This window comes from Zootoca vivipara, chromosome 9, assembly GCF_965207765.1.
Source record: "Zootoca vivipara chromosome 9, rZooViv2.hap1.1, whole genome shotgun sequence".
Taxonomy (NCBI): Eukaryota; Metazoa; Chordata; class Lepidosauria; order Squamata; family Lacertidae; genus Zootoca; species Zootoca vivipara.
This window is the reverse complement of record NC_142592.1, coordinates 67,668,445-67,682,286: the sequence shown is the minus strand read 5'-3', so window position 1 is coordinate 67,682,286 and position 13,842 is coordinate 67,668,445. Positions and strand designations below refer to the sequence as shown.

The 13,842-nt window shown below is 45.8% G+C and overlaps 1 protein-coding gene across 2 annotated transcripts in view; it reads right to left on the bottom strand.

The window, feature by feature from the left end:
• The window catches only part of UBE2H (ubiquitin conjugating enzyme E2 H), a 55,463-nt gene extending 42,161 nt beyond the window's left edge, over positions 1-13,302 (bottom strand). The window contains exon 1 of one of the 2 annotated variants that reach the window (XM_035126686.3): positions 12,874-13,302. In XM_035126686.3, the coding sequence (XP_034982577.1) occupies positions 12,874-12,926 (53 nt within the window). In that variant the 5' untranslated portion in view covers positions 12,927-13,302. Of the gene's footprint in view, positions 1-10,397; positions 11,425-12,873 lie in introns of those variants that run through there. The other variant, XM_088676480.1, reaches the window with a different exon arrangement.
• Positions 13,303-13,842: the final 540 nt, after the last annotated feature.

Below are 13,842 nucleotides of genomic sequence, written 5' to 3'. Positions count from 1 at the left end.
TCTGAATTCCACACCTGGGAAAATACCTATATCATGGAATCAAAGAATTGTAGAGTTGAAAGGGACCCCAAGGGTCACCTAGTACAACCCCCTGCAATGCAGGAATCTCAACTAAAGCATCCGTGGATCAACCAAAATGTCACAAATCCATGGCAAGCTTTCAGGTTCTCCAGCACTCTGCATCAGGCAGTGCCAGTTACAAAAAGCAGGGGATTGATGGGGGGGAAAAATAGAACAAGTACAGAAATTATGACGGGTGCTGTAGCCATGAGCTCAGGCTGCAGACTCAGTTCAAAGATGGAGGTTTTGGGATAACACGTCCCTCTCAGGTGCTGCACCAAGGATTCTGGGGTAAGGAAGCAATGGCTGCTCCCTGCTTGTGATAGCACAACACCTTGCTAGTAACCTGGATCTGTTCCAAACTATAAATGAGAAGCACAGGTTCCTGGGCAGACACAGTGGTGAAGAAGACAAACACAGCAGCCTTTCATTTAACAAAACCAGGAATGAATTTGGTTTGTGTAGTAGGTAGGCTGAAGCCAAGATGTTACACAATGCAGGAAATGAGTGGAAATGGAAATTTTATAGAAAGTATGAAATGTTAAGCTGCATGTTGTAGCCATGAGGTTATCTTGCCTGTTATCTTGAGCTCTAAAGAACTCAAAAGTTTTCCACAGTGTTGTGAAATTTTGCTTTGTCTTAATAAAGATATTGTCTGGGTTTTGGGTTTTTATTTGATGGACCAAGATGGCTGCCTTTGATTATTTTTGCTGTAAGGTTGCGTTAGATACCTTTCTGCAAGGGGTGGGAGTGGACTAAGTGATCCTTCTAGAGCTGCAGTTCTGTGATCCACTCGAGAGATCCTAGACCTATTGCTCTACATATAGGCAAAAACATATAGGCTAAAAAAAGTGCAAGTTGCACAGAAGGCACACTGGGACTCACCACCTCAGCCAAAAACACAAGTGACTGGTGATATCAATAGCTGTTCGGACACAAATTAATCTGACTTTGATCTATTTGTCTGTGGGACAGGTTCCCAGAGGCACATGGCAGAAGACCATCACCCTGAGCATTTTCTGATTTCAAGTACAGTACTCTGCTAGGATCAGTCAAATGACCAAACAGAAGCCGTAAAAAGGAAAGAATTAGTTGCGCACACGGGAGACACCCAGTGAGTGCTTTGTGTCCTTGATGTATACCGAGAGTCCACAAGAAAACAAGAAACAATAGCAGCAGGGGGGTTGCGCACACACTAAAAAGGTATTGTCCTGGTAAAATACCTACACACACACACACACACACACACACACACACACACAGCTGTAAAGCCATATCCAGTCTTCACAAGCAATTCAGTAAACAGTGCCTTTTCATCTTTCTTGCCAAGAGAATGGGCAGAGGTCCAGGAAAATAAGAGAGAAAACAGCCTACTCGGTTCCAAGCCATTTCTCCCCTTCTCACCCCACATTCTCAGATATACCTCTTCATTCCCCAGAAAGGGAAAACCCACTGGGTAGGTTCAAAAGGGCTTCACTGGTTGCCCTGTGTACAAGTTGCAAACATGGGACGCCTTTTGTTTAAGTCCCCTTTAATTATGACGTGTGGTCAAGCGCGAATTCAGGAGAGCACAAAGATTAACAGGTGCAAAGAATGTAGTTACTTAGCAACAGGCAGCCACTGCCCCACGGCCAGCCCAGAGCCTCCCGTTTCGATATCAGGAAAGCCCCTCCTCCAATTGCCAGTTTCCATTGGTTTTGCAAAGATGAATGGAAATGAAGCCAGGTCAGGAAAAGAAATCAGCTGGAGGGCTTCTGAGTCATTCAGCCAATCTAGTCCAGTGGATACAGAGACAGACTTGAACCTGAGAGACCTGGGCTTTCAAGTTCGGAATTTTTTTTTTAAAAAAAATTAAATCAAAGCATGGCTATGATCAATATAACCCCCCCAAAAAAACGATAGCTATAAATGGGGCACCCATATGTAGGGTATGTGCCCTCTCAATTTCACAATGTTTGGAAAGAACAAGAAGTGGTTACTCAAACATGGCCTGCATGTGAGCTTCCCAGGAGTAACTGGCTAGCTATACCAGAGGTAGGATGCTGAACTAAGTGGACTTTCATCTGGAAGTCCAGGAAGATTAACTAAGTCCCACCTCTGACACGCCTGCACCCCCCAGTCTATCATGGGCAGCCTCACAGAGTTATTGAGAAGGTGCAATAAAAGACTGCAAATTGCAAACATGGGGGTTGGGGAGGAGTTACTGGGCTTGGAGAGGGATGGTTCTTGTTTTTATTGTATGGTGTTTTGTGCTTTTGTCTTGTATTTTTATACTGTGAACTGGCCTGAGATATATGGATAAAGGGTGGCATAAAAAAAATAAGTAAATAGAAGGCAGCAGTAATAATTGTCTTGTTCAGTAGGAAATAAGGGCCACAGAGCTACAAGGTGGCAATTTTCAAAAGTGTGCATTTCCCGGCAGCGTAAGGTCCCAAATATAAGCCGCACTTTAACTTTTCACTGTCAGAATTGGGGGGGGGGGGAGTGCGGCTTATATCCGGCCAATACGGTATATTAGTATCTCTAGCAACACGAGAAGCACGTTTTAGTTAAGCAGTCACCATCTTTCGATCTCGCCTGATGAACAAAATATGTACATAGCTTGAAAACCTGCACACTCCCAAACAGGACCATTTAAAAACGACACACACATACAAATGCAATTTCATTTCACCTTGTTATTGCTCCCTTGTTCTCTAGATCAACTGTGACAATATCACATTAAGATCTGCTGTGGGCACAGCCCTGCCTAGAGTCCTCCCACCCCCACCCCAATTAATGAGAGCCAAGGGCACACAGCTCTTGAAAAAAGTGCTGTTCTGGCACCCGGGCCTTCAGATTAATGATCAACTTGAGGCCCCCCAATTACCACTGGTAGAACAATGGTTCAGCTTATAAGCTCTGGCAGATGCAGCCCTATCTTACTTGGGTACCCACAATGATGGGAGTCTAAACTACTATTTTCTAGAAATCTCTCCCCCCTAAAAACCCTCTAGTGCTTCAAAAACCTTCCCATATTGTTGACCAAAGGTCACCACACTGTGACTGTGCCCCAACTATTGGCGCTGGGGCTGGCAAAGCAGTTTGACATCTGCAGCCTGAGAGCAAGAGAGCGTCTTAGCAAAACCACTCCAGCATCATTATGCGAGGCATGGGAAAAGCCACCATAATAGCAACAGGGCAAGGACACAGAAAACTTCAAGGCCTCACTTTCATGAATAGGCCTTTCAGGAGTCTCTCTTTAGTGAGAGCTCAGCTATTTCCCCCTCTCTTCTCTCACCCACCCACCCCCATTTCTCCCCACCTTAACACAGCTACATTAGCAATAACAGAAGCCAAGCCTCCAAGCTTTGCAATCAGGTCCCAGAACTTAAAGAGGATGTTATCTCTGAAATTTCACAGGCAATGAAACACAATCCAGAGACCCTAAGGAGATGCGAGACAAATGCCTCCACATAGCGGGTCATCTAACTAGTATTAAACTGTTTTTTTTTGTAATTCCCACTACTGCTCCAGAACAACTTGTGTTTACACACAGGCAAGGTAGCGAGTGCCCTCTTAAGGAACAGCGGCTCCCCAAATCACTAGGTCCATCAGGAGAGGGCAGTTTGAGCTGCAAAGTCATCGACACAGCCAACTTCAAATGCTTTACAACAGGCATGTCCAAAGTCCGTTTTGGGGGCCTAATCCAGCCCGGACCCCATGGCAGTCTATGTCCTGGGGTAAGGTAAAGGTAAAGGGACCCCTGACCATTAGGTCCAGTCGTGACCGACTCTGGGGTTGCGCGCTCATCTCGCATTATTGGCCGAGGGTGCCGACGTATAGCTTCCAGGTCATGTGGCCAGCATGACAAAGCCGCTTCTGGCAAACCATGGCAGTCTATGTCCTGGGGTAAAATCCTTTAAAAAGCTCAACAACTTTGGTCGGCCCTCATGCATGTTCACTTCATCAAATCTGGCCCTCTCTAAAAAAGTTTGGGTTCCACTGCTTTACAAGCTTAGAGGCAGATCTCGCATCGTAACCAGAGCATAACTGGTACTGTATAAGGGGTCTGACCAGTACAAACACCTATGCTTTTAAAAAATGTGTAATTGATTGATTTATTTTTTAATGGTAAGGCAATTGATCTGTTTAATCAATGAGACTTGGGCTTAACTGTCTCCATTCCAAGCTATTTAATTCCAGTTCGGTCTTTCCTAGTTTTCAGGAGCCATACAGGTAATACCAGAACACGCTAAAGCGGCATCGATCTCCACTTCACCCACTGCTCTCTGGCTAAGCCACGAGTCCAAACTTTCCTGCTTGTTCTTATCAGCACTACTCACTTCTCTGTGGCACCCAGGGCAATCCACAGCGTTATTCAGACTTTCACCAGGAATCTGTCCTGTCCCCAATGGCCATGACCATGTTTGTGAGCACTGCAGAATGGAACAACTCCCTTCCCCCAGGGATTCACCCTCGTCCTCAGTTTGATAAAGGAATGGCTACATCGCGGAATAATCCAAATTCTAGCTCACCGGCAATAGGGCACTGCATGGGCAACAAGTCTCTCTTTCGGAGAAGCTTCCTGACTTAAGTGACCTTGCTAACACGCCCCCAACAAGCTTCCCAATCGTTCCTTGGAACAAGCCTGACTATCACTTGCTTAGAAGAGAAAACATCCAGGATGGATCTACAGAGTGTTTCTGGCCCCAGTAAATGCGGACAGAAAAGGGCAGGCGTTCTTTACATCTCTGCTTACCAAGAGACAGGAGTCTGATGCTGCCACATCTTGCATGTGAGCCTCTCAAAGTCATCATCTGCCCACAAGTCGGTGAGTGGTTAGACCTGACATGTTAATTCTTAATGCATAATAATAAGACAACAGGATATAAATACTGTGTGGCCAGCCAAGCCAGCTTTCAACCCATCCACTAGAAAGAATATTAGGATATTAGTGGTCATGTATTTTGAGTCCAATCTGCAATTACTTGTTATTATGATTATTATTGTTATTTATTAAATTTGTATACTGCCTTTCGTCTGTAGATCTCAGGGTGGTTCACAGCAAACACTGTTCAACTTGAGCTGTGCAATTGTTTCGGTGAGCAACGTCTTAGCTAGAGACCCTTCAATTCCAACTGTTTTGTTGTTGTTGTTTAAAACATATTTCATATCTCTGAAATCTGCTTAACGCATTAATTGCACTAACTCAATTCTTGCTTTCAGCTCCACTGGTTAATTAAGTTGAATCCACACAAACAAGCCCTTATTATAAGACAGACCAGAATGAAAAGCTTGCTAAGGCCTTGTATTGCAAGCTGTTCTAAGCCAATTCATATTAGGCAGCTCCAGCACCACATAACCATTTTAATGATATTATAAGTAGATGCAGCACTCTTTCAAGTCTGTGTTACAAGACTAAGCTTCAATGGGCTATGCAATCAAACTGACAAAGCAACAATGAGACAGTGAATTTAAAATCAAAGCCTTGTGCCTTCCACACAAGCAAGGAACTCAGCACAGCCTAGTAAGTTTATTTCTGAAAGCAACAAGGTAAGATCCTGGAAAACTATCATTTATGCACAGCGGATATCACATAAGCAATTAATCAACATGCTCAGGCAACTCATTAATTGCAGATTAAAAATATGAATTTTTAATCACAGCTGTCCCTCTGTGAAATGGTGTTCAATGCTTATGATATTGTTGTAAACAACTACTCAGATAATACAGTTAAGATTTGCCACATTATATGTGATGTGCCTGTGTCTGGCCAAGAAAGCTGGATTTAAATGACTTAAATTAAAAATACCAAAACAAAGCCTTACTTGGGCTGTTCCATGAAACAAACTATAAGCTTTTAAAATTGCCTGGTAGCCCTGTATATATAACCTATGCAAATTGCAGTTCATTTAAACATCGGTATTTTCAAAATGAGATATGGAGGCTCCAGTGTTTATGGAAGGTATTCATAACCAGCATTCTGAATACTTTGGGGTTTTCTGCAGCTACAGAGTGACATGGTTATTTTCCTGAAAAACATAAAAATAAAGACCGTATTGCAAAGTGTGACTCACTCAAACTGTGAGTTAAGAGGGGTATCTTGTGTCACCACAATCAACTATAGCACCACACAGGGTGGGAGGTGGGGGGAATCTGAACATTAATTCTGAACACCTCAACTGTGACGAAGCCTTCAAAGGATGTTTCACACATATGACTCCCCACCCCCCAATCTTTCCTTCCCCCAGCTTTGCATCTGTTCAAAAAAGGAGACCAAACACAACAACAAGCATTCCACCAGGTTTGTAACTTTGCATTCTGAATCAGGAGATTTCCAGAGCAGACTACCTTGTAACAACTAGGATAAGTTATTTTTTCAGTAAACTGCTTCCTGTTCCATGGCTTCTTTGTTCATATGAAAACTTCGGCATAACCCTGCCTTTGAAGCCAGACAGTTTATTTGCTTTAAATGCCATGGATGTACCCGGAGAGCTTTGAAAGCCAAAACGAATCGAAGTCTGTACATACTGAAGACCTTGTTGTCTGGGCAGGAATTTAAGAGCTGTTAAATGCAGGGGCTAAGCAGGTATGGGATTTGGGGTGTGTGTGTTATATATTATATTCATCCTATATATAATCCATCAAGGGTTAAAAATGAATACGCAAAAAAGATTTTGCTTCAGTTAATATGGGTCCCAATTTTAGTGTCATAGACTGGGACCAGCGAGATCTGGCATAGCTTGGTCACCATCTTTCAGCTTAACCTATCTCCATTTGCAAGGATAAAATGAGGAAGATCTTGTATGCCTTGAGCTCCTTGGAGGAAAGGTAAGAGATGAATGTGACAAACCTGGGCAATGCAGCAGTGTTCATGCTGGAGCCTAGCCTAGGTTCTCACCAGGACAATAAACATGCGGCTGGGTTGCATCTCGTACCAGTTCAGATGGGGACTCATGTGACTGAACGACTCTCTGTTCAAGAGATTCCCTTCACAAAGAAACGAGCATATCAGGTAGAAGAACTGTAGTCTACCTTCTCCCCCCAAACAGTAGTTTTCTATGTGAAGAGGTTTTTGTTTGTACCAAGCAGCATCAAACCACGTGAGCCCCCATTTCTGGTCTGAAGTATACCACTCAGACACATTTTAGCACCTCAGAGAGAACCAGGCCTCATTGTATTAGGGAAGTGTGAAGTTCAGATATGACAGGCCATCCACTCCACCCAAAATATTTCACACACGCTTCCTTAGAAGTAAGTCCACTGAAGGGGGAAGGGAGCTTCCTCTGTTCCTAACTGAGCAAGATACTTCCAAGCAGAGAAGCAAAGGATTAGGCTGCACAACCATAAACTGTGTTTTAAGTATATATTATAGTTTATCCAACACGCTGACCTGCCGCAAATGTATAAATGCCAAGTGAAATTAGTACCAACGTTTTAGATTACAGGAAACTTAAGGCAGCTAAAAAACTTGCCCACGGTTATCAAGCAAGTCTGTGGCATACACAAAGTCTGAATTCAGGTTTCCCTAGTCCACCCAAGCTCAACACAAGCACACAATTTATGGGGTGTTGTGTTTCCTGTGTTCTCTTTTCAAGGCTGTAGGTATTTTATCTGGACATAGTGCTGACGTTGGGGAAGCTGCAGCGAAGGATCTGAGGGAATTCTGCTAGAATTGGAGATTGCCACAGGTGCACCCAGACGTAATACAGATTTCATGGCAGAAAGACCTCTAGTTGCAGTTCAGTATTCAGTATTAACTACCAATAATTCATACAGCCTTTTGGATTCACTGCTAGTAATTTATTCAATCTTTTAGATTCCCAGAGCACATTTCAACCTTTTAACTGTCTGCCCTTGCAAAAACTGTGTGTTCGCTCTCACAGGGAGGGTTACCAAGACCAAGAAACTGTGTCTTGTCCAAAACTACCCCAGAGATGAGACATGAGTCTCCAGCTCCCATAATCCACACCCAATCTCTCTATTCATAGGTTTTGACATGGCCACTCTTCTGGAATTTGGTTCCCTATAGCCAACGCAGCATAATTCTGCAAGCAGTGATACATTCCCAGCTGCCAATGTGAGCTCCCCTCCCCATTTCCATATCCAAGGCCAGTTCAAGAGTGTGGAGTTACTTCCACACCTCTCCATTTCATCACACGTGGCATGGCTTCTTTGCCACAGAAGCGCTAGCCCTATTCCAAGGCAGGCTTAGCATCACGCTAGGTTCCCCCATTTTCAAGCTCGCAAAAACAAATCCAGTATCTTGCACCACCTTCCCATTTGTTGTGGAACTGTTTATACAGTTTTGATCCCTCTGCAAGTGACGGAGTCAATGAGGCCCAATATATATATATTTATACAGTATATATTTAAAGACCAGCCTGAGCCACCAGGAGAAGCACAAAAACAAACTAAATAAACCATGTCTTGGTGCTGGTTCAGACTGGGGAAGTTAAAGGCACACTACTCCGTGACCCAGAGGTATTTTAGATTGCTAGGAGTAAACTGCTGAACTCTCATTCAGCCCAAACTTTAGACTGCCTCAAAAATTACTGCAAACTTGGGGGTGGTGGGGAAACCAAACCCTGTCCCACCCCAGGCAGCCAGTCTTGTCCCTTGGATTAACAAGAGTTTGGATTAACAGCGACCTCCTTTTGCTTGCAGGACACTTTTCTTCCTTTCCTGCGCCAAGCAACCCCTTGACCCTGCACAGATTGTCCTGCTCTCTCCTCTCCTCTCCAAAGCCTTCCAGCCCAGGCCTCCCCCTTCCCAGCCCCCACGCTCCTGAATATAAACACACTCTTGTCACACACTCCATCAGCTGTTTGGGTTGCTCCGCCCAAGCCTCAGTTTCCGGGTAGTAACAGAACAGCCAATCGGCTGGCTCGCAGGCTCTGTCCGGAGGCCTTTTGCCTGCAAACACTTTTCCAAAACAAGCAGTCCCTGGGTTCTTCCGGAGCAAGAAGGGAAGCAAAGAACCATTAAAAAAAAATAGAAGGGGTGCTAGAAGGAGGAGAGAGGGATCCCTCCAGATTTGGAACTGAAAAAGATCACACACTAAGGCCATTGATGCCAGTTCTTGGTGATTTATTAAAGGCACTCTAGCCAGGACTAGAAAGGTGTTGAGAGTTGTTGTTTTTTTATATAAAACCCCCCAACACATTCTATTAGTAACTCTGCAATGCAAGAAAGAAACTCAACAACAAGGCAGCAAAACAAAAAAAAAGGCTGGAGCTGCGATTCCCCCCACAAGGTTAAAATGCAACACACACAAGCTTCTCATTTCTTTCAAGGTTTGCACAATGTTTAGAGAAGCGTCCAAAAAAGCAACCGAATGACTCAGAGTTTCAGATCACCGTCATGCAATTACCAAGAGGAGGTTCATTTCTTTTTAGCTAGGCATGCTAACAACTCACCCATGTAATACAGGACATTGGCCAACCAACCTCTCCCTCTTTGGGTTGCACAGATGTGAGTACACAAGGCCAAAACAGGGGTGGGGGAATGACAGCAGCAGCACCACCACTCCACCAAACCTGTCAGAGCAGTTAAGTCGACAGCTAGCTCCAGACACTTTCTGTGGGGCCATGCCTTCGCTCCCCACCCTATATCCCAAAGTTAGGCAGAGGCTGCAAATCAAGATGAGAGGCAAAGAGGTACTTTGAAAGCAGAAGAGGCTGTCCTACAAGTAGCGGCAGCGTACAAGGTACACAAGTTGAGGAAAGAGGCATCTCTTCTACTGGAAGCCACCAGAAGGTGTGCTGGGCTCCCCTCCACCTCTAGATTCCAGTGAGCAAACTTCATACATAAATTAAGGCTGCTCTGCTAAGCACAAAAATGACTTGGGAGCCAATCCCCCAATGAAAGCAAGACGACTTCCAAGTAAACAGTGAGGACTAGGCTGGGTCACAGTTGCTGTGGCCTGCATACCCAAACACTGACTGTACAGATGCCAAAGTGGGCCAGGAAAGCCACTGAAAACAAAAAGACCTATTTGTCCATCACACTCACAGGACAAACTGGTCCACATTGCTTAAAAATGCCAGGAATGGTAATAAGAACTCTGGTTTGAGGTCTTTTTTTAGCTGTTTAGTTTGCTTCTTTTGTCAAACAGAAAGATCAGCAGCTAACCATGAACCGGAGAGGAATGCCAGGCTATTCGCTTTTCTCCTATCCACCATCAAATTAAACAGCAACCACAGTACCAATAAGCCAAATGAAATCTTTTTTTTTTAAAAAAAGAGAATAACAAACCCTGCTCTTTGTCTCCTAAAATGCTATGATCTTTCAACATGCCAGCTACCAAGTGAACAGAAAGTGGGGGTGGGGGAGGCAAAAAAGAAAAAGGATACACTAGGAGGTCACAGTGGGCCTCATCGCTCCATAATCCGGCTGCCTTTTCAAAATTTATATATAATGAGAATCTCTTTTTTTGTCACTGAACAGCTGGAGTTCTATCTAGCCTTGCCTCAAACCAGGAAAAATTAACCATCAAATGAAGTTGGTATCCGAGGAAGGATATGTCATGCATATGCAACTGAAGCAGAGGATAAAAATAGCTTTGATTCCACAGCAATCACAAGCCACTTCCTATTTATTAAAAACAACAGTTTTAAAGGGGGAATCTATAGACAGTTATCAAACCAAACACAGGCTTTGTGTTTTTAAAAATGTACAGACAGACTGGGGAACTCGCTGTGCAGCGTCAACAATTGACTATAATAATTTCACCCCAGCAGGCCTAATCTAAACAAGTTTGTTTATCTCTGGAAACTAAATGCTATTTGTAACCCTCTCACCCTTCTACATAGTTAATTCCTTCCCGATTAAATTCTCCTGGGGGAGGTTAACACATTCAATAAACATATCTGAATGCATTTCAGTTGGCTATGTCAACGCCAACCCATCTTTCCTTCCCTCCCCACCACCTGATAAACAGAACTATTAATAAACCTATTCTATACGCAAATTCACCGCACTATTTCAGAAGCTTCACAATCTTCACATATGCACACAAGGACAAGGTAACATTCTACCGAGAGGCAAGAACAAAACATAATTTGTAAAACAAAAACAGATCCTTTGCGAAGGGATAAAGGAAAATCTTCACTGAACTGAAGTGTTACATAAACAAAACCAGCAGCACAAAAAAGGAAAAATGGGTGATGGATTTCCACAGCATTTCGATTATTTTTCTCTACTATTACTACAGTACTTCAATGTTGTTTGTTCTCCAGGTGCTCCCACCCGTATTAACTGCCCCCCCCCAGCTGCCATCAGAAGCTTCCCGAACAGCAGACTAAAACTGGATTGAGTAAATAGTAACACACCACCAGAAGCTGATCACTGGATTGCTAACTGTCAACAACTACCCTCCTCTCCTCAGCTAAATCTGGCCCATTGCCCCCCACCCCACAAAGCATGTAATAATTCTGGTTGGGGAGGGGAAAGAGAGCACATCTGAATCAGTGTGTGTAGGGGGAGTTGTATTATTATTCAAGCATTGTCACAATACCTGAAGGGGAGCACTGACTCTGGTCACAATCATTAGTGAGGCAGACAGAGAATAAGTGCTTCCCCCTCCCCCCCAACTGCCTATATTGCTTCCCTATGAAAATATTTTGGGATTCCTCTCCAAGACAAAGGGGATTTATTTATCGAAGGCAACAAGGGGCCCTGATCACCTCAAGAGAGTCTGGCTTTAGACACAGGCCTCTACAGACCAGAGAACAGCCCCCACCATCCACCAAAAGAACCAGTTTCTTGGGGTGAGAGAAGAAAGAACGGATTTGAAGAGGTCTATATATTTGGGGGCAAGGAAGAGGAGGGTAGAAAGTGAGTTCCTGATCTCCCCACAAAAAATACTAGAATGAAAAGTCCCCAACTGTGTTCTCATTTCTCAAAGAGGGGTGTCTGAAGGCCTCTCTCGTTTTACCTATAAATGAGATATCCCTTCAATGGTATGATGGCATTGTTGGGGTTTGGGGGGTGAGAGAAGAAAATATTTTGCTCTGTCTATACCTGGGGTGCCTCATCTCTCTCCTCCCCCCCCCAATTTCCTAGAGCCCAACAAGAACAACAACAAAATCACCTGGAGCTGCTAAAATTTACTACTCTCCAGGAGTTGCAAGTCTCTTCCCCTCCCCTAAGATTATTGGGGTGCCCTCACTCTCCAACCCTATTCTAAACATTTTACTCTTCAACCTACACTCTGCAGAAGGCTGCTTTGGTGGTGAGAATAATTCTATTCTCCTGCTGGTGAAAAGGAGAGAGAAGGGCTTTTTCTCCCAAACCCATATATTCCAGGAAAGCCTTTGTACACTCCTCAGTTCTAAAGGGTCTGTGATTCTGTGCCCCTCACCTGGAACTGGAGGCAGGGAAAGCAGAACAGAAATAATATTTGTTCCTCTATTCTCTGCAATGGAATAGGCATTCATTTTCAGCAAGTGGAGGGCACTGCCCCCCCACCCCCCACAAAAGTATCTGCTTTCACCCCAGCATTCCTTGGTGTTGTGGAGGAAGGAAACCTATTCTCTAGACCCCCACCCACCAATATGAAGTTCTATTTAAGACACCCAGTCCAGTTTTTTTGAGGGGGGCACACTCTCTCTTCCTGCCCCCCAATCATTCCAACAAAGTCTTCATTTATCTCCTTATTCCTGCCTCTCACTAACTGCCCCTCAACTGTGTTGTGTGTGGGGGGTGTCTGTGTACGTCTTACTGCTCCCCAATACACTTCAGAATGAGGGGGCTGTCCCCCATTTTACCTGCCTTTGCCCCCCCCACCTCACAAAAAAAACCCACTCTCCACATTCCAGGTAAGGATACAGCTTGACCACGTCGGTGTCCATCCGCCTCTTGCCCGGGCTGGGGGAGGACATGGTGGCCCCCCGGCCGGCGGCCCCTCCCGGGCGGAGTCTCGAGCTGCCTCTCTTGTCCTGTCAGGACCCCTTTCCGCTGGGAGAGGTGGGGGGGCGCTTCAGGAGGTGGGGGTCCAAGCCCCGCTCTGCGCCTGCGCGGAGGCCTCTCTCCCCCCCCCACCCGAGCCCTTCGCCTCCGCCGTCCCTCCCTTCACGAGCCGGCTCTTCCTGCCCCGCGGGCTTCCCCCCTCCTCCGTGTCTCTCCTCAGCCTCAGCTTCCTGACCCCCCTCACAGCTTCCTGCGCCCTCCCGCTCCCGGATTGCTGCTCCTGCTCCGGCCGCTGCCTCGGCTCTGCCGAAGCCTCTCTCTGGACCCCTGACGTCACCCACAGTGACCTCACCGAACAGCCCGCCCCGGATTGGACGCGGCCCCTCGTGACGCGGCGAGACGCGCCGGGCCCCGCCCCGCTCGCCGGCCTCCCTCGCCGCTAGGCATGCCGGGAGCTGTAGTCCGCCGGGCCTGAGGCGAAGTCGGTCAGCTGAGGCGAAGAAGAAGCTGCGAGGCGGCTCGTCGCGTTATTAGGCCTGCCGACTCTGCCCGTCTAGGGTTCGAGCCCCCGGTTCCCCCCAGGGCCTGGCTTTTTAAATTAAGCCCACATAACCATTTCTCCAGGCGAAAGTTCATGTCTGAATGCCGTTCTCTCTGCGCCAAGGCTCGGCCCTGGGTGGTGAGGTCATCTGAGCATGTGCAGAGCGCTGTGCAGGGTGGCACTCCACAAATGGCGGGCTTGAGGCCCGGAGCCTGTTTTCATTAACTGAGAGCCAGTGGTGGTGCAGTGTTTGGAGTGTGCGACTAGGACCTGGGAGAGATCTGGGTTCGAATCTCCACCACTTGGTGGTGAAGCTCCCTGCCTGGGGTAGGGTCACAGCCTCTCAG